The sequence below is a fragment of the Spea bombifrons genome, chromosome 4 (genome assembly GCF_027358695.1).
Source record: "Spea bombifrons isolate aSpeBom1 chromosome 4, aSpeBom1.2.pri, whole genome shotgun sequence".
NCBI lineage: Eukaryota > Metazoa > Chordata > Amphibia > Anura > Pelobatidae > Spea > Spea bombifrons.
Genome location: NC_071090.1, coordinates 61,375,542 through 61,396,773, shown reverse-complemented (window position 1 = coordinate 61,396,773; position 21,232 = coordinate 61,375,542). Strand labels below are relative to the sequence as shown.

Sequence of the window (21,232 nt, the reverse complement as noted above, 5' to 3'; positions counted from 1 at the left end):
ATTTTTCAATGTTGAACTTTGGCATTTGGTGATCACCCCAATGTGTGTTCAGCAACATCTCCTGAGTACAGTGATACCCCACATGCAGGGGTTTGTTGGGTTTTGGGAACTAAAAGGCCACATTTGGGACATGTGCATTTTTCTAATTGGAAATTAGATGTGTGGCCATCCTTCCCCTCGTGTTAATTGGGACATTGTTGAACCGGGCCAACTCAATTTACCCCATCAGATCATACATTTTTTTTTTTAAAGTAGACACCCGATGGGCATTTAATATGCCAGTATTTGAACTCCATGCGAGAATTGTTTTAAGCTAGTGTGCTATAAACTGACTTGCTCTCAACATTTTTTTTTTTTTATATATATTTTATTTTGCCTTTAATTTTTTGGAACTTGAAGGTTCCCCTGATGGTGACATCAGTGGGAATTTTTTTTTTTTACTATTTACAGGTTTTTTTTATTATTTATTTTACTAATCACACTGTAATTAGAAAGCTGGGCTCTGTTGACTTGCATGGTTGAATGCAGTACCTGTATTCAACCTGCAAGAGGAGCCAGAATCTCAGGAGGGTCTGGAGAGACACTCCTGAGAACTCTCAACTTGATTGTTTTTTTTTTTTTTTTTTTTGTTGTTGCTGTTTTAAAGGGCGCCGCCATCTTGCGAGTGGCAAAACCACTCGCAGGGCCGGTTGTGACCGCTCTACGGAGCGGTCACGGCACCTCCTGAGGTGGGAGTTCGGTGTCGCTGAATGCCATGTGATCATTTGGCTACACCTTTGATGATCATTCATTTGTGAGGCATTTCAGCGACACCTTTGAAGTCTATCGTTGATCGCCTCCTAAACACTTTTAAAAACGGGCGTCCATTGCCACACAGTGTATGACGAACATTGAAGCCCCGGGGAGGGGCCAGCCACGGCCCCTAATGCTGATCGCGGCATTACAGCAACACTGTTTGGGTGCAGAAAGTGAACGTAGATCCCTTTCTGCACCCGTTTAAAGTCATGATAGTCCTGGCACGTCAATTGTCGTTAATGGATTAACAAACAAAATGTGTTTACATCAGGGCCCCATTCACAGGAGTATTGTTACATTAAGTTTACCTTGGATCCCACACACTTGCCAATGCCAGTGATTCACTTGCAAAAAGACCAAGTTACCCCTGAAAAAAGCTTAAGCAACATGGCGCAACATATTACTTTACACTTTACAGCGCCAGCAGATTCAGTAGGGCTGTTGAAAAATCAGTGGAATTATTTAAAGCCACACACAATAAACTGGTACAAAAGGAGAAGAGGGCCGTGCTCTTGCTCTAGTCAGTTGAAATAAACGCGTTATCGCACATAATGCATTATGAATGGCCAACTCAAGGATGAAACACCTCACTTCAGAGTTAATAGGTACTACTAACTGTTCTGCCCAGGAAGCATAACAGAACCCCAGTTCCTGGGTATGTAAAACCCTATTTGATATGCGGAGGACCACTGATGCAATGCAGCACAAGCCAAGTCAGCTTATTGAGAAAAGCCCTCATGACTAAAAAAAGGGAGGAGGAGGGGTAAACACCCACCACACTAAATGATTCAGATAGTATTTCTCTATTCTTACGAGACAGGCTACAGGTTCGTGACAATGCTTTCTTACCCTGCTGTACCACATCTTAACTATGGTTAAAAATGACCACACTGGCATTCGTTTAAGCTGAAGGTATACTGGCTTACATTACAGGACAGGGAAAGCCTGGAGTATCCACAAGGATGACATTACCCGTAAAAGGAAGAGACGCTACAGAAGATGAACAGATTTGCAGTATTACAGAAACAAACAAGATACGAACGCCACAAAGATATTTACCGACGAACGTTACGGACGCCCATTATGCACGGTTATTTTTGTCTGGGCTCCCACAAGCTCAAAAACATATCACTATGACTTCAAAGCAACATAATGTCCAACCAAGAATCCGTATTACGTAGCAGAGAATCCAGCCAGACCTGCAATAAACGTCAACAGCAGACCCCATTATCAGCATCCTAAATTTTAACAGACCATGGATTTATTATACGTTAACATATTTGCATTAATAAATGCACACGTTACAAAGACTGAACATACAGAACAGAGAACAAAAGGGTGACGCCTGTAACCTACGGGAAACAATCTGCGCCCAATAAAATGCAGAAAGGCACGTCAAGGGTTAACCGTAGTCTGGCATCTTGTCTACAGGCGGACGAGCGCTTACTAATCTGTAAAATGGTGAACTATAGTCCAGTCTGCGCGCCTCCACCCTTGCGTGATATTTCCTCCCCACACACCCCTCCCATCCGTCCCTAACCACCTGGTTACCAGCCAAACCCCATTGCTATGCAACGCCACCACGTGACCCGGAGAGGATGTGCTGCTCCTTAACCTCTCCCAGGGCACCATATTGGAGTGACGCACTCAGAAATAGTATGACTACGTCCTCCGCTACAAAAGGCACTTTCACGGGGGGAGAAAAAACCGCTCTACGCGGATAGTCTTAGTTTCCTCGTAACGAATACACGACGCAATTCGCGGTCACCCGACCGGTATCTCACAGCATTTCGGGGAGAGCTGCCTTTCAGGGTATTGTTCTCCCTGCCAGCTTCGCGTTGTTACATAATGGCGCCGAACTCTCCCTCTGCACCCGCATCCCCAAGTAGCTCCTGACCCTCCCACCTGCTGCAGGATGATGTCATGATCAGCCAATCGTAGGGCACCGTGAGAGACCCATTCCGGTTGCTATTGGCTACTTGCAGCTTCTCCTACCCACCAACTCACGACAACACTGAAATGACAGCAAGGCGCCATTACACAAGACTTACGAGTGTGAAAAAACAGAACGTTAAAAATCTAAATACATTGCACAATAACAGTTTAATTATAACTCAAACAACGATAACAAAAAATACTTAGTCCTGTCGCTGTCCGTCAACTTTAAAAAAAAAAAAAACATTTTGCGCACTGCTCTCTGAATAAAAACATGGCGACAAGTAGTAAAAAATGCATTGGAAATGCGTTAGTAGCCACAGAGATGCCTCAGCCGTCCGTTTTCCGCTCCATGGTGAAAGGCTAAGCTTAGTCACAGCGCGTTTACGAGGTGCCAGTGTTTTCGCAGGTTTTTCAGTAGCCCCTGTACAGTCTGTCAGGGAGACCCCGGAAATCTCTTCCCCCTCCACCATCACCGCAGAGGTTGCAAGCACCATGGCAATAAGCCACAGACCTCAGAAAGGAAACGCCTCCATCTTCGTCAATAGTACCTTAAGACTGCTTAGTATTATCCAGGGACGAGTTCTACACACGCACCCCTTTCCATACCTTCTCCAACCTGGGACTAATTTACTGATATCTGGGGACATAAGCCCCGTACATACGGCATCAGAGCTAGGTTCGTTTTCATCCATGCAGTAGCCGTACTGGATGAGTTAAACCCATGTAAACTGTAGGGGGGACAATTTAATGTATGAAGCTAGGAAGAGGACGCGCGTTCACGAGGTTAAGCGTGTCACAAGGAGTCAAAAAGCCCAACGTGTACAATATATCGGAGTAGCTGCGAGTTACGGTTTGTCATTATGGACTGAACTATAAGAAATAGAAGAGGCTAAAATCAGCAGAGCACGCTTAAATACTTTTGTGTTTAGTATCCATACATCGTATGTAGGTATATATATATATTTATACATAGCTCCCCATGTACACACGCCATCGCACGTTCCAACAGCCGCTTGAGAGTGGTCTCCTGGCTCTAGTAAACAGGAGGGCAATGGCTAGATCACAAACATCCTGCCATTGTTAGGCTCGAACGTTCACGGCTAGACTGTTGTTATTACGACCTTGGAATTACCGATAACCACACGGTTAATTAAGTTGTTAAAATACACGCTGCGGACCACCTCATATGTTCATATATCGCATGAAAATATGAGGTGTTTCCCTTCGGAATGCGACTTGCGCAGGATACCACATTCACGCCTTTTGAACATCACTAAAACACGGGTACGCCCTTTTGTAGCCATCCAATGCCCCACAGTCAGCTCCATTTCTGCTTAAAGGAAAAAAACGGCTCTAAATTTCATTGCCACAGCCTCCTCAGCATTGCAGAGCTTTCGCCTTCAAGTAAAATGGCGAGCGCTCTTCTGTGTTATCTGTTGCTAAGCCAAAGATGGGCGTGTAGCCTAAGCAAGTGCGGTCCGTGCCCTCAACCAAGATGGAGGGTTCGGAGCGACCGGATTCTCCATTTTACTTATGGGCACAAGCCTTTAGCGCTCGCTCTACACGCCCGCAGAGTCCCAGTATCCAGCCCTTGGCAGGCAAGCTAGTAAACCCCGTGTAAGCAGTCGACGCCATTTTCCAGAGAGAGGCAGTGACATAGAGACCTCGTAGGCTGAGATACGGGAGGAGCGGGGATTGTACACATTAGGGCTCTAGGCACCACGGGCACTGCAGTATTTTTTTAATTTTCGTATTTATTTCGTTTTGTTTTCCTTTTAGCAAATTAGCAGTAGGGAGTTTACGATTTGTGAACCGCGAAGCGCTATCTAACGGTTCAGAGGGCTGCTATTGACGTCGCTTTTCCTGTCACCTCGGTATCTGTGAGGAAGAGCTCGCCCGCCAGTAACTGCATTTATTCAGTGGAGGGGACCAGATAGGTTACAGAATAGGGCTTGTGTATCCACTTTAACCTGTTTCCTGGATTTTGCATACTGTAGGTAAGTCTCGTTAAACTCTTTCTTCCACGTAAAGTGCAAGGCTTGCTTCGGGGGGTGTAATGTTACCGGTTGTTTGCATGCTTTTGATCATTCGCGTTGTGTGGCATATATTCCCACACAGCTCTCTGGTAGCGATACAACTCGTTGATCTCCGTGGCTTGTTCTTTGCCTGTGTATACGTGTTCACGTGTGAGCATTCGCTGGTGTATTTACGTCTGCACACAGGTATGCATGCTTGGGACCCTCCATTTATTCAGTATGTGGAAACCTGCTAGAAAAGGGTCAGGAGATGTGACAAACATGGCGGGGTTTTCTGGTCAGCCTAGCTGTGTTTGGCAGTTATGGAATGGGGGTGGGTAGCCACATTGGATTAAACCTCTAGTGGCTGGACACAGCCTTTTGTGCTTATATTTGCATGGAATAATCGGTCTCGACTATCTCCTTATTGTCAGTTTGTACGGAATAATCCCCGACATCTCTGACTAGTCCCCTCCTAGTAGGTTTGTTTATGTAGTGAAATGTCTTCCTTGCCAGGCCTCCTCCTTTTGTACCATTCTCGGTGTTTTCCTCTTACTTCCAGGGATGCTGTTTCAATAAAATATGGACATTGTTGCAGTTAATATTGTAATAAACGGTTATTCCAAAGTATAATTCATGTGGTAGAAAGACTGGCTTTTGCACAGAACAATGACACATTCTGATCTCTAGGTCTGCACTTGATGCTTTATTTCTATCTTTGCCTTTTAGCAAGGAGGCTGTTTGAAAGCTACAATAAAATAGCCCCTTTTATGTGCTAAATCATAATGCAACATAAACTATTTTATATGCTCTGTATTCATTATGTACTAGACCATGCAGCAGTGTTATGTAAAAATAGTATGTCCATATGTAGTGTATGATTGTGTATTATAAGAGTAGATTTGGTGTTGCTAGTTGCCCACCCCTGGCAGAGGCTGTAGGTCTCTCATATTCCAGGGCTTTCTACTCGCAGGCTGCATGCGTAGAGGGGGGAGGAACAAGCAGTCCTCTGTGTGAGCCAGGCCAGCTCAGACACAACACCGACTCACAAAGAAAAGGGGGGCATTATGCTGCTTTTGCCCCTACTTCAAAATGATGGTTACCGCATTCAGCCTCGCCACAATCGCTGTATGTCTGTCGGGCCTGGTCTGCACTTTTTGCATTTTATGCAATATCCTTGTTCCTACCACACCTCTCTTTCAAGGTGCGAGATACATTATTTTCCCTCGGGAACAGGGTTTAATTGTGTAGCACAAATACTTTGCCAGGCAGCGACCCACTACTTTTTTCTAGTGTTGTGGTACCTATTGCTAAACTGAAACCATTTTTTTTGTTTTGTTTTTATTGGCATTGCTGTAATGTAACCTTCCCCACCACCTTTGTTCTGTTAAACCTGAAGATATTGATTAGTTAGAAATAGGAGATATGGGTAGGCTTTTACTTACTGCGTTGTAATTTGTGCTTGTTGTTGGTATTTCCCTCTTTTGTCCTCTTGTGGAGGCTAAAGATGGCGGCCCCTGACTTATGTTGTGGTAATCTAATCTGCTCTGGTTCTCCACACCCCGTGCAGTAGAATTGTCTGCAGCACAAATGTGTTGCAAGGTAAATAGATGATTTCATTAAATAACCCCTCATTTTGCTGCCGAAGCAAATAAAGGAATTAAACATGAGGGAAAATACCCTTGTGATATCTATACTCGGTATTACCTAGTGCTTCTGCCGAGCAGCAGACCTGTGCACCCATCGCTTTCAGCATGATATGTAAAGCACAGAAATAGCTAAGCAGGTTTTTCTCTAGGTTCCTCTCACCAGGGGTAGAAGAGGGCGGCGAGTAAGAAGTGCATGGAGTGTATGCGAGCGTGTGTGCGTGCGCGTTCCTGTGTGGATCTCTATGCCTACCTTCTGGGGGATTAACCCTTCTGCTGATTTAGGTTGCAGCATACTGCAGTATGAATTGTGTGTGTGGATTTTTGGGTTCTGGGGATTTTAGTTTATTATGTAATTAATCTAAGGCGATGGCTATACTGCCACTTCCCAGTTGTATGAAGGCTTATATGTGTCCAAAAAAATATTTCCACTAACCTGTTGATGGTCAGTAATTCTATAGATTGATGCATTAATCTCAGATATACATATGTCTATCTTCATTGTTTCCTATGCGAGTAGTCCCATGTGGTGTGTTTTTGGTACAGAGCTTTGAAGTGCACTTAACTATATAATTATGGTATGACTAAGGCGCATTTATACTTTTCCCATGGACAGCTTAAAGCGTTGGTATTGTTGATAAGCATAAATTGGCTTACATGAAATATTGTAAGGCAAACATGCAGGCCTGGCTTGCTACTTTTCCACAAGCTACCACTAAAGGTGCCTATTATTTTGTTTGTCTGAACACTGCTTGTTTAGCATGGGTATACTGGAGTGTAAAGCTCCAAAATATCTCTTCATATATCCACCACTATACAAACTGTATTATCACAAAACTGTTATGGCAGTCCTCTAAGTACCAAAACAGGCCATAGAATATAACATCAGGAGTTGTGTGCTGTTAAGTCCAGGTCTTATTGGCCCCTTGTCTTTGAATCTCCTATGCGTTCTTGTGTTTCTTGACTCTATTAATTCCTACAGTGTCTTCTGGAAAGTTGCTACCCTTGAAGAAGAAATATATATTTTTAAGTTACATCTTAATGTTTACTCCCTAAACTGTTGTAAGGTGAAATATTCACACGGACTATGTATTGTGAAGAAAGGACCCCGTATGTGTTCCCTCCCACAGTGCAAAGTTAAATCTGTTAGAATTCTTGAGTGTGATCTGTGATTTACCTATGGGTTATGCAGAGCTACTTGACCCTTGAAGGATTTTGACAATACCCTTAAAAAAAACTTACGAAAGCTTATAAGTTGAAATGTTTATTCACTAAATAGTTTACAGATGAGGTGCATAGAGGTTAAACCCCCTAGTCTCTGAATCTACATTTTGGCTACAGACTCCTTTTAACATTTTCCTCCTTTAATACATATTCTTCCTTGTATATTTTGCAACCCCTTTTAAAATTTGCTATATGGATGCTGTCTTTCTTGGTAATTTGTATCATGTCACTTGTACAATCAGCATATTGCTCATTGGGTGCTGTACAATGTGTTATACTGACAGTATCAAGTTTAACACAGTACGCCATTTTCATTTCTCTTACTTGGCATTGTTCCAGTATATTTATTTTTCTGGAGTGGGGGCCGTACTATACCCAGGGTTGAAAAATTGTTGGTCTGTTTAAAGTATTGTATAATAATTGTGAAGTGATGTATCAAGACAAGTTATTTACATGCAAAAACATTATTCCGGCAAATGCAGTGAACTACTCTGTTTATGGTAAACTTAATGATTTATTCTGTTTCATTTTTGCTCAGATTAATTTTGTTGCTATGAAAATAACATTCTTGCTTTAGGATCTGCTACCTAAAGCAGGAGATAACTGGAGACTCAAACCTTTCATCTCCCTGACATATTTGTTGTGAATGGCCAGTCCCCATTGAGCTTCTCCTGCAAGAAGTGCTGGGCTGGTCCTGCATGCATAAATAACATAGATGACACTCAGTAGGTCTCCCTGTATTAACAATGCATTATGAAGCGCCAACTCAACAGCAGGAGATGCTCTCTGGGGCTGGATCTTCATGATTCATAGCGAAGTCTGAGTTTGAATGTTTAACTCCCTGCAAGCAGCCACTTAGAAATAAACTCTTATCTTTCTTTGTGCGTGGGTGCTTGCTTGGGGCATTTGCATGTTCAATTATGAATTGGTTTGTGTTTACGTGACAAGCACTTTTATGCATTTTATGTGTACTTTTTTTCTCCTGGAAGAAATTAGGATACCCCTTGTCCTACCTCTCATGGGTTATTTGTCTGTCTAGTAATTCAGTAGCTCAAGGAGGTCATGGTGACCTCCACTTCTGCTTGGGAAGGATACAGTATTAGCTTTTTGACCCAAGAGTGCTGATTGACAGATGTGGATAGTGAAATATTAGCATAGGGACTAGGGACAAGCAGATTTCAATATATTTATCCTCACAGCTAGGTTCAGGATTGATCCCTGCGCTTCCCCGTCATGTTCAATACACACGCCTGGTAGACAAGCAGATATGTTGGATCATGGAAATGGGAGGAATTCAGCACCCTGCTCAGTGTTTCAAGGAGAAACGTTTTGGTTCAGGGTTGTTGGGGGGGGGGGGCACACAGCTTTCCTGCTGAGGTGTGGTAATTCATCCTGCGACCAGACGAACGCTTAATGTCTTTCGCACATAGTGCTTTGTCAAAAGCCACACCATGTGTATGTGTGTGAATGCATAGTGCCAGAGTCAGTATGTCTGTTGTATTGTAGTGCCAGATTGAGTGTGTATGTATGCAGTGTTATAGTATTATAGTGTTAGCCATTGTGTGTGGATAGTGTTTGCATGTGTATAAGCGTGTAGTGTTAGTGTGGGTGTTAGAGTATGGAACTAGCTTGAATGTGTATGTCAGCATATGATGTAAGCATGTGTGTAAATGAGTATAGAATGTTAGTGTGAGTTACTCTGAGGTGTTAGTGTTTGTGTGTGATGATAATGGTGTAAAATACTCTTGTCATGAAGGGATTAACTGCGGTACTGTACAAAGTGGTGCAGCAGTAAAGAAAGTTGTGTTGTATGTCGTATTGCCCCAATAAACATCCGCTAACTGCAGACCAGGGGATAATATATGCAGTTGACGACAGGCTGTGTAATATTATGACCTGATAGCATCAGTGGGGCTAAATTCCTGCTGGTGCGCTGGATCACCAGGGATCCCTTCACCCTCCTAGAGACAGTCTGTAGAGACCCCGATAGGGTCTGCTTAGTAGGTTTCCCTGCTGCTGATCATACTCTTCAATGTGTTGAGGAGAACAGAGCTACAGAGCTCTGCTTCCTGATCACAGGCAGATCACTGCCAGCGTTGTGACTGTTACGCAGCCTGCAGCTGTGTGAGGAGAGGGCAAAACGGAAGTGTCTCTTCAAAAACAAAAGTCTACAGTACTATGTGATCTCTCCATGATATCCCCGGTTTCATAAGAGATCCCTTATGTAGGAAGAGACCTCATGTGTTATCTCTCATTCTAGAAAAAAGCAGTGCAAAATCCAAAATAGAAAAAATGGGAGAACGTTTTTTAAAAGTAAAAACAAGTGTAAAAAAAAATAAACGCTCCACAAAAATAGTCTGCCGTACCAACCTTTACCCCTCCGGTAACAAAATAAAAACATTGTGGTAGTAGTGAATGTTTTATACCAGAAATAGGTGGTTCATTTTCTTTCTTGGGGGAAACAAAATATAATTTGTGTTTGTAAACTAACTGAGAGAGAAATTACAGTTGAACAAGGACAGAAATGTTGAAAATCCCGTCCTCCACAAGTGCAAAAATGCCTTTGTCCTGAAGTTGTTAGGCCTGATTGTCTCTTTTTAATTGTATAGAATGTGATGGGCTATTTTGTGCGAAGTTTATTTTTTATTATTGTACTGACTAATAAGTTGTGGAAATCCATGCTAGTAAGGTAGTATGATTGAATTTGCCAGTGAAGAAGTTCTGTCTATCTGATGGCTAATGGCTTTAGATTATCAAATTACTTACTCTGCATTCTTTAGTTTATAAGCCCAGTCAGCAAAACATGTCTTTCCCTGGTGGACCAGCGAGCGTGTCTGTGTGTAATATATAAATATAAATATATATATATATATATATATATATATATATATATATATATATATATATATATATATATATATATATATATATATATATACACACATACACATTTACTTTATATTACAGACAGAAGAAATGGAAATAGATATAGAATATATATAATACTATACTATATCTATTTCCGTTTCTTCTCTATTTCGTTTGTGCACATACAAAGATAAGATTAAGTCTCAAAGACTTCTTTACATGACTGTTTCTTTTCCGTTCTATAAAAATCCAAATACTGCTTTGGGTTTGCATGAATTACAAAGGAGTCACTTTGGACCTGCAGATGTAGTAGCATTGTTTGGTGCAAAATAATTCATTAATTGGATTACAAAGGATTAATGGCTGCAGTAGATCCTGTTGCTATTGTAGACGCTGTGGATGTATAATTAATATCCGCAGCCGTAATGAACATCTACATCTGTATCTGTTCTAGGGTGGAGGTAGGTTGTTGCTCTTCTGAAATGTATAAATGGAACTATGTCTGTCTCTGGATACTTACAATAGTCCGTAATGATCACAATCCCATAACAGGATGGGGGCTGGGGCAGTCATTTCAATGTGAGAGCCCAGTAAACTCATGTGGAAGCATTACCTATTGAGAACAAGCATATATACTGCATTGCTTGTAAATGATACATCATAAAACTGTGACCAATTGCTTTGGACTAATTTGTCTGCTTTCCCAAGCAATCGTTTTCAGTGACCTGCTCACAAAGCCTGCTCAATCATAGTGTACTGAAGATATTTTGATATGGGATGCAAAATACCAGTCTGTTTGCGCCTTGACAGCTACTGTATAGTTCAGGGTTCTAGTATACGATAACACAGCCCTAGGAGCTAGCACAGATAAGATGGTTAAAACCCAAATTGTTTGTCTTTTGAACAATAATTCACTGGTTTGTATCAACAACTTTGCTTTGAGGGAAATAAACAAAGCCCTCAAGAATGTATATATGTATAAGTGTGCGGCCTACATTAGTAGTATGACCAGTTCCTTGCAAACAAAGGATACAAGTGTTGTCTTGTCTGGTTTGCTTTGAGTTGTGTTGTGACTTGGTTTTTCTTTTTCATGTGGAGGGATTATGTAACTCCTGGAGATGGTCTCATGTTCTGAGAATGAGTGTTGGTTTAGTAGGATCTTGGAAAATCCAAGTTGTAAAACCTGATCACTGAGCAAGGAGAAACTTGTCCTTTTTTGGTGCCAGTGACCCAGTGGTATATTCTGGACTAGGTGTAAAGTGGCAGCTCCTGTCACACTTTACAAGGGGTTCTTTGACTCTCAGGTGGCAGCATCTTGGTGGCCTTGTTGGGATGTCCCATGCAAATGTCTGCAGTGCAAATGAGGGACACTAGAGGTCCTAGCAAGGCATGTCCTTGGGGCCCTACCCTTCGTCTCCCCTAGGTCAATGCCTCTCATAAATAACTGTAGTTACCTTTTCACTTTCTGAAGTAATATTAGTTTTCTAAATAAAAGAAAAAGTATACAGAGTGTTCTCGGTCAAATACATGCTGCTGCATTTGAATGTTAAACTTCAGGCTGTAAGGGCCACAAAAATGCAAGAGAATTTGAGCTTAGCATCTCTACCAAAAGGTCACAAAAAGCATGCATATTACAGTACTTTTTTTAATTTGCACTCTTTACCTGCGGGGATAAAGTCTTGTGAAACTGCTCCAACGTACCACCCCCTCTGCTGTCAGATCTTTCATGCCAGTTTTATCTCCAGATAGATAAATGTGTTTTTTAAATAGCAACTAAATTATCTTATAAATGATTGCAAGAAAAAGGCTGATTCTCCAATACATATATTTTGTTCCTTAGGGTTTGTGGATGCACTTAGATGTTTGCAATGAGCACTGTGGCTGGCATGCCCCAGTGTTTTGGATCCCGATGCAGAGGACTCCGTAGTAATCGAATTTATCAGAAACGAACGTCATGAGCATTGTGGTCCCGTTGCGGATTGAGACAGCAGAAACTCCATATTTGGAAATGGCTGCAGGCTCAGAGTAAGTAAAACCTTTATTGTGTATCCAAGGGGCTAGGATGTGAATGTGACTGCTCAAACCATAGATTTCCAGTTGCCATTGGACTACAAAGTCAACATTTATGGCGATGCTTTGTTAATGACATGGCTGAGCCTGCTCAGCAGCGCACATGGATTGGTTACAGAAAGACTAAGTGGTATGATCTGTATATCTGTTAATGCCATGTGTCTGTAGACTCTAACAGAGACAGTGCTACAAATGACACTTTGCACTGAAACCTTAAAATGTGCAATATATATATATATATATATATATATATATATATATATATATATATATATATATATATATATATAATATGCCCTAGTATGAATGTAAATTTTGACTAGACTTCTCCTTATTTGTCTAGAGTACATAGTATTAGATCTTCTTTACATGTGTTTTGGTTATACCATATGTGCCTGATAAAAACAAGGGTTTTTTTTCCAGAAAAAAATATCTGAAAAACGACCTTGACTTATAATCAAGGTCGTCTTTTATTCATGCCCCTGATCTCCAGCACTGACGTAGAGCTGCCTAAGCTTTGGCTTGTCTTTGCCGCTTTCATTCACGCATTCAATGCCTCCCTACCTGATCCACTGACTGCTTCCGTGTCCCTGTCTGGGAGACTGGGATACAGAAGTGGTCGTCAGAGAAGGTAGGGAGACAGTGATCTCAGTTGTTTCAACATTATTTTGTAGTTGTGTGTACCATTAGATCATTTCACATTCAAACTTTTGTTTCTGAACAGACCAGAATCTGTAGAAGCTAGCCCTGTGGTGGTTGAGAAGTCAAACAGTTATCCACACCAGTTATATACCAGCAGTTCTCACCATGCGCACAGTTATATTGGTTTGCCTTATGCGGTAGGTTTTTTTTTTTCTCATTACATAGAAATATAAAAATTGTTCTGAATTTTGACTTGGCAATACTTATCGTGTAAACGGTGCCTTTTAGATTAGTTGACGTGAGATGAAGCCTCTGCGTTAACTTCATACTATAGGCCAACCCTAGTGAGTTCCCCCTGTAAGAAAGTATGGGGCTAGCCCTGCACAATAATGAAGTCTGCAAGCTGGCATCATTCATAAAATTCTTTGGAAATGTCCCATGTCAAAATATATATTTGCTCCCTAAATACAGTTCTGTATACAGTGATGCCGATTCTGTAATGTTAAACTTCCTTTATTTGCTGACCTGTAACTGTACGTTGCAGGTAGTCACAATATTTTAGGTAACTTTCAAACACTATTTTTAGGATAAAGCTAATTAACTTCTTTCCTCCATGGACTTTCATAAATCAGAGGCTTCCTGTAGTGAATAACAGTATGAAAAATTTTGCTTACTAATGCAGGTTTAATTTTTTTTTTATGTTTACAATAAAATATAGGATCACAATTATGGTGCTCGGCCTCCACCAACACCTCCAGCATCTCCTCCTCCTGTACTTATTAAAAATGAAGTGAGCATTTTTACTACTCCTAATTTTGATGAAACCTCCAGTGCTACAACCATCAGCACTTCTGAGGATGGAAGCTACGGCACTGACATCACTCGATGTATATGTGGTTTTACCCATGATGATGGGTACATGATTTGTTGTGATAAATGCAGGTAAGGTATCTATTGTTTAAATTCTGTATACCGTGTCCTTCAATATTTACAATATGTTCTGTGTAAATCATATGTGCTCTGGTCATTTTGGCACTCCCTCTGAGTTACCAAGATATATTTTTATGTTTATTTTCTTATCCTTATGTGTGAAAGTGTTAATTTGAGCTTCAAACCTACCATTTTTGCACATTGATAGTGTGTGGCTCTCAGGTTTTTGACAGGTGGAAATCGGTAAAAGGATTTTGATATCGAAAAAGTGAAACCGTGCGTGTATATGTCTGTGGGGGTTCTTGTTATGTCTTATTTTGAACGTGCTAACTTATCCATATTACTTTTGTCAGTGTCTGGCAACATATTGACTGCATGGGAATCGACAGACAAAATATTCCAGATATCTACTTGTGTGAACGTTGTCAGCCACGGTAAGTAATTGTTAATCCTTTACTTCTGTCTTTTAATATTACGTATACCAGCCATTGTAAAGTAACAAAATGTCCCTTCATAGTTCTTAGTCGGATTTAATACCTTTTATTGAGTCATCATAGGATGAAGAGTTCTCTGATGTTACAAAAGCTTACGTTGCTTTACATCTTTCCCTATGTTGACCCAATAAAAGGTTACTTCCTCGACTAAAGATGCCCATTTTCTTTGGGGGACTGTGGCTTGTATCATTTTTTTTTTTCTTAGTGCCTATACATAACCCCAATGCTAGCAGATTTATAGGTGGAATATTTTATTAAATGAAAGAACCTTTTCTTGCCTTCAGCATCAGTCTGTATGATGTCAGGTGCTGATAGAGACAAGTTGTACAAATATGGCTGCCCAAAGGGGCATGTGTGCCTCTACTCTTGTGCATATAAATAGTGTTTTATGCAACTGCATGCAAGGCATTCGGGGAGGGGGCTGGGAGGATTGCAGACTCCACACTGAGAGCATTAAATGGCAAGGAGTGAAACTGTTTTTATTTGTTAGCGATTCCGGAAGCATTTGTATATTATATTTATCTGTGGCGGCTTTATCAATACAGTTGTGGATGACAGGTACACTTTAAGATCAAGAGTAGTTCCTTTTGTGTGTGCCCCAGCTGCCACGTAGTCTGCTGCATGTTTATATATATGTATATATATTATATTGTAAGGGAGCTAGAAATTGCTGGCTGCATTGTTGTGAAAAGCTGTGTGTGCATTTGGGGCAGCAGCAGACTTAAATTTTAAAGGGTTTACAGTTCATATTCAATTTAGTCATATTTGTTGGAAAGTTGTTCATGTTACAACCCATCTTAATAACATTTTCTTTCTTCTTATGCTGGGATCTTACAGGGTTTTAGACAAAGAGAGAGCAATTTTGCTTCAGCAAAGAAAGAAAGAGCACTTGTCAGGTGGGTGTGATGTGTTTATATATGGCTTTCATATGCAAATACTTTCTTTCACCATTGTTAAAGGTAACTAACCCATATATGTCCTTGAGTTATTTCTACCTATGTTTTCAAAGGCAAAAATCATAAACCTGGGTATGGTTTGTCACCTAAGTGATATGTTTCAATTTAAACATTGGTAATAGCCTTACCACCCTACCATTTTATGAGCCGTATAAAAGTACTACTGCTTCACAATAACAGGCATACAGAGTTAGATGTGGCCCTAAAATTTAATACCTGACATGGTTGTCTCTATTTTGAATATAACACATATCCTTTTTATATTTAAAGATTACTGCAGTAACGTGTGTAAATGTTTATATACTTTTGAATCTTATCACCAAAATAGCTAAGCAACTTTGTGAGCTACCTACCATGTTATCAAATGTCTTTACAATCTTTAAGAGGCTTATGCCAAAACGCATCATATCAAATGAAAATGTGTATTACTTAAAAAATAGTTTAACGTAGTGACTTGAAATTTCAGCTCACCCCAAAAATCTTTAGTGAATTAAGTTATACATTTTGCTGCTGATTGCATTTTCAGGCTGTTTGTTGTAGGATGCTTTCCTGTATCATATCTGGGTAGAGTGAGGATGTCCCCATACATAGCCTTCTTAATTACCTTAGTAGGCTGTTTTAGCTCTTAGAAATGCGTTCCTATGTGCCATTGTGTGCCCTTTACCTGCCACATACATTGTGTGGTGAGTGTGTATTATTTTTATAGTGCTAAGCCTTTCCAGTTGTATAGATCATCTTCATAGTTGGTACAATAGTGAAGCCTATGATGGAGGCATTACTACTTATTGCCAGCGGGTGCACAAATCTATCACCTGATGTGAAGAATATTAGTGCACTGATATATTACTAATCACTGAGTGCCACGTGCCTTTAGGCTATAACTTTTGTGACTCTAATGCAGATGATCTTCAAACCTGCTACAATGGTAGAGGCAACAACGGAAGCCTTTTATCTGGTAGGTACCAATTCAAGTGTGACCCCCCCCAACCCCTAATTACCCAGAATTCCTCTGTGCAAGGAGTTGCTTGACTTCTTACCGTTTCTTAAATAATTTCCAAGTAGTATATTTTCCCAAAAGATGCAGTAGTATTCCTGTCTATATGCCTCATTTGCTTTGTACAAAAAGACAGTAGTTGTTCTGTGTTCAAAATTATTTTTTTTTGTGGTAATGTACATTTTGTACTCCCTTGAATACATTTTGATTCAATCCAGTATTTTCATCTCACAAAATACACTGAATTGAATACACATGTTTCTTTTTCGTTTGTGTATAGATGCTCTCTAGGGACTTGTAGCTTTGCTCTGCTAGTCATTGATAAAACATCATTGAAATCGGGGATGATTGCATGGAAAACAAAATGTGTAACCATGTGTTGGGTTTAGCTTGTATATATCACTGAAAAATAGATTGCAATAATGTTACTTATTTGGAATTGATTACTTTTTTAATTACATTCTTTGCTTTTATGAATACAAAACATTATATTTACAAAATTAATGAAATCGGCAGTACAATGGAAACACCAAAATTATCGAATAAAACTTTAGGATTTTCACAGTTGGTTAGTATCTTGTATTTGAAACATACAGATTTCAAGTCTGCTTTAAAAGGAGGACTTTCTGGCTCATACATGGTTATGTCTAAAGGTATTCAGTTTTGTTTTTCTTCTCTTGTTTTTAAAGATGGCGACACCAGTGCTACAGAAAGTTGTGATGAAGTTCCTGTGGAGCTGTATACTGCTTTCCAGCACACTCCTACCACACTTACGCTGACTGCCACTAGAGTAACTAAGGTGAATGACAAAAAAAGGAAGAGAAGTGGTGAGAAGGAGCAGAATACCGCAAAGTCCAAGAAGGTACGCGTATGGATGCACTGACCTTACCAAAAAAGTCAACATAGTGGAGAATTTGGTGATCCAATGAGATGTACTGCTACATATTGCTTAATACTGTCTTTTAGTATTGTTAACTGTCATTTTGTGGTATACATTTGCATCTAGATTTAGTGCTTTGGAAATAATCTCTGTATATGAAATCATACTTTAATGAAATCTTCTCTCCTCAGGCCTTCCGTGAAGGATCTAGAAAGTCATCCCGTGTTAAGGTATGTATGCTCTTTCACTTATTAGGAATTGCTGAAAATTTGGAACAGCGTTATTGGCTGTTCAAATGTACCTGTACTAACTGTAGTTGTTAATCTGTGGGCACCTGGATAAGGAACATTGCTACAACCCTTTTGGGATTACAATTACATTGGGGTTATTGATGTGTACTTTAAAGCAAGAAGTTAGCCTTTGTTATGCAGGACAAAATCCCCTTTAACCTAACTTGCCCAATAACACATTTTTAGTTAAGATAAATCAGGGCCGGCGCCCCCCCATTATCTACCCCCCCCCCCTTTGTACTTGCCTTTCAGCAGTCCTGCGGCGAGTCTCCCTGCTCGGTCTCGGTGCCGGCTTGTAATGCTGAGCACCGGAAATTACGTCATCTTCCTGTGCTCAGCATTACAAACAGAGACAGAGCTAGAGGGCTCGCAGAGGAGAGAGAGAGAGGGGCGCCGAGCGGGTACTGACAACTTGGTAAGCGAAAACCACTCAGCGCCCTCTCTCTTTCTTTCGCTTTAAAAAAAAAAAAAGTGCCGCCTGGAGCGATTGCCCCACTCTGCTCCATGGTAGGGCCATTGTAGACTTAAAGTTTTACATTTTATGGGAACAAGGTCTTTTCTGTTCATTAACAGCACTTGCTTTAGTGTGCTTTGTAAAACAAGGCGTTTCATGTTTTTTATAGGGCTCTGCTCCTGAAATTGAACCATCTGATAATTCTGCGTATGGATGGGAGAGTAAGATCAAAGCCTGGATGGACCACTATGAGGAAGCAAACAACAACCAGTACAGTGAGGGCGTTCAAAGGGAAGCACAGAGGATTGCTCTAAGACTTAGCTGTGACAGTGACAAGGAGCATATGGTGAAGTCTAACTTCAGCACCAGCAGTCTAATCTTTAAGCCACCGGTAGAGGTGAGTCATTCCCAACTTATGCTTATTGTTTGCAATGACGTGTTAATTCTGTTTTGAATTTGCCCAAATAATAATCGGTAAATATATATATCAGAAAACTTAGATTTTAGCATTTTATAGATTTGCTTTCAGGGTTTGTTTTTATAATAATTTTCGCATTTACAGAGTCATTTGCAGAAGAACAAAAAAATTCTGAAAGCTGCCAAAGATCTCCTTCCTGAAACACTGATTATAGAATACAGGGGAAAGTTCATGCTTCGAGAACAATTTGAGGCAAATGGATATTTCTTTAAGAGGTATGTATGCCAATTCCAAACTAGTTTAACTTTGGTTGTAGATGGTGTACCCCAGGCTTTTTGTGTAATGTGGTGGATCTCCAACTGGTAAATTAGTAGTTTGTTACTGCCCCTGTAAATTATGGTATGTGGTTCCTACTTTAGACACAATTGCGTCGGGTAAGGTCCATGCAACATAGTAAATGTAGGTTGGATTTGATCCACAATCACCCAAGTGCATTAACTTTAAAAGGAAAAACATTTTAAACCATCAATTTAATTGGCACTTTTATTTGAAATTCTACTCTTTAGCTGAAGTTTACCAAGAGGCTGAGCTATAAAACAAAATATTTCATGAAAAAACATTACACTGACTGGTGCCCGATCTCATGTAACAGCTTCCAGTGCGAACGCTGGAAAACTTACGTTTTTAAATGCGCGATCGGGCATTCCCTTCCAGGTTGCGTCAATGCTGATGTCACCCTGCTGGGATATCCGATCGCTCCGATGAGAGACAGATCACAGACACTGTGATCTCTATCCAAGTCTGTAAAAAAAAATCACTAAAATAGTACAATAATAATAAAAAAAAAACAACGTGAGCTAAGTGATGTCATTGCCCTAACACAACATCTAAAAAGTATAACCCTCCTGTCCCCATTAACAACCCCCAAACCCGTTAAGCCATGTGCATAAAAATTCTACGAATAATGTACACCTTATAGTATGTTCCCTATAAGTGCTGGGAAAGTATGGAAAATCTGTGTAAATTAGGTATTTCTGAAAACAGGACACGTGAATTGATAAACTTGAAGGGGATTTTCCATCGTTTTACATAATTTTGTGAGGATTCAGAGGGAAAATATATATAAAAGGTTTTTTTTTATTTTCATTAGTTTTTACTAAATTTCTCATCCTAAATTTTCAGCTAATCATCTAACTCTGGTATCAAAAGAAAGCTCTCTCCTTGAAAAAACAAAATATAATTTACATGGGTACAGTATTCACAGGAAAAGAGAATAATCGCTGAACCAACATACCACAAAAATGACAAAATTGCTCTGGGCTTTGAGGTACCAAAAACCCCTGGGTCTGAAGGGGTTAAACCTGCTAAGGTTTTATTTGTTTAGCATGATAGAGAGTGCAGTTAGTGTGGACCAGAAGCCAATGGCTTTGGCTTTCTATGTCCGTTATTTCTGCTGCTGTTACACCCCTCCCCCTGTTTGTCTTAAGAAATATTTTTTTTTCTCTTTTAGGCCATACCCATTTGTTTTATTTTATTCAAAATTTCATGGATTAGAAATGTGCGTTGATGCAAGGACTTTTGGCAATGAAGCACGATTCATAAGGCGTTCATGTACTCCTAATGCTGAGGTAAGTTAGGTCTTCATTTTCGGAATCAGATGTGGCTAGAAACAGTGGAAAACTGTGGGTATCGGAGATGGCAGCCCTTAACTGATAACCTTTTTAGTAGGCTAATGTATACATAGAGCCAGAGTTAGTGTTTTTTTGCTTTTTATATATATATATATATATGTATGTGTGTGGAGATAATAAACAATTTTCAGCTGGGGCGAGCCAAAAGTAACCATTTTTGCTCTAGACAAAAAGTGTGTGATGGCAGTCACTAACAAAGCAACCCAGGAAATAAGCTAAAAGTATCTGTGCCAGCGCTTTGGATCTGCACAGATTAATGCTTTACTGCTTTAGTCACAGAATGGTGACATAAGAACAGAAACAGCTACCCTTACTGGGCCAGGGTACCCTTGGCTTGCAAGCTGTATAAAGTGAAACGTTTTTGTGTGCAGTATTAGAGTAAAAGTATTTTGTGCTTACTGAACTTGAACCCCTTTTCTTGCAGGTGCGACATATTATTGAAGAAGGAACAGTCCACCTGTATATTTACTCTGTGTTAAGCATTCCAAAAGGAACAGAGATCACTATTGCTTTTGATTTTGATTACACAAATTGGTAAGATAAAAATCAAACCATATCCAAACTTCTTTGAGGACACTTTTTGAGCTTTAGAGCTTCTAACAGTGAAGCTGAGAATATTTGTACTTTTTTGTATTAGATACTCAGTGTCGGCCATGGCACTTTCCTTAAAGGGATGGAAACAGTTCTGTCCAGTGTTTTGTTTTGTTTGTTTGCCCCCACTGTTGCAAACACAAACAATGTTCCCCACTGAAGCAGGGGAGAACAGGTTGACAAAAGACAGCCTGGACTATTTAGTGTAAGTGACAGCCAGCGTTGCATCGCACGCCAGTGCACGTTCTTTGTTTAAATACACCATCATGCAGTTGGGCAATCCCTTCCTGCAGGTATCACTCCTGACAGGACTGAGGAGTAGAGCCCAGCTCCTCC

General features: G+C 40.3%; 1 protein-coding gene across 9 annotated transcripts in view; it reads left to right on the top strand.

Moving 5' to 3' along the window:
* Positions 1–4,377: 4,377 nt before the first annotated feature.
* Positions 4,378–21,232, top strand: part of KMT2E (lysine methyltransferase 2E (inactive)) — a 31,779-nt gene continuing 14,924 nt past the window's right edge. For 6 of the 9 annotated variants that reach the window (XM_053464237.1, XM_053464236.1, XM_053464233.1 and 3 more), the window contains exons 1-13: positions 4,378–4,730; positions 12,327–12,511; positions 13,281–13,395; positions 13,917–14,140; positions 14,482–14,562; positions 15,460–15,518; positions 16,480–16,533; positions 17,262–17,434; positions 17,644–17,682; positions 18,366–18,593; positions 18,759–18,889; positions 20,125–20,242; positions 20,730–20,839. In XM_053464237.1, the coding sequence (XP_053320212.1) occupies positions 12,441–12,511; positions 13,281–13,395; positions 13,917–14,140; positions 14,482–14,562; positions 15,460–15,518; positions 16,480–16,533; positions 17,262–17,434; positions 17,644–17,682; positions 18,366–18,593; positions 18,759–18,889; positions 20,125–20,242; positions 20,730–20,839 (1,403 nt within the window). In that variant the 5' untranslated portion in view covers positions 4,378–4,730; positions 12,327–12,440. The remainder of the gene's footprint in view (positions 4,731–12,326; positions 12,512–13,280; positions 13,396–13,916; positions 14,141–14,481; positions 14,563–15,459; positions 15,519–16,479; positions 16,534–17,261; positions 17,435–17,643; positions 17,683–18,365; positions 18,594–18,758; positions 18,890–20,124; positions 20,243–20,729; positions 20,840–21,232) is intronic. The other 3 variants (XM_053464238.1, XM_053464234.1, XM_053464239.1) reach the window with 2 other exon arrangements.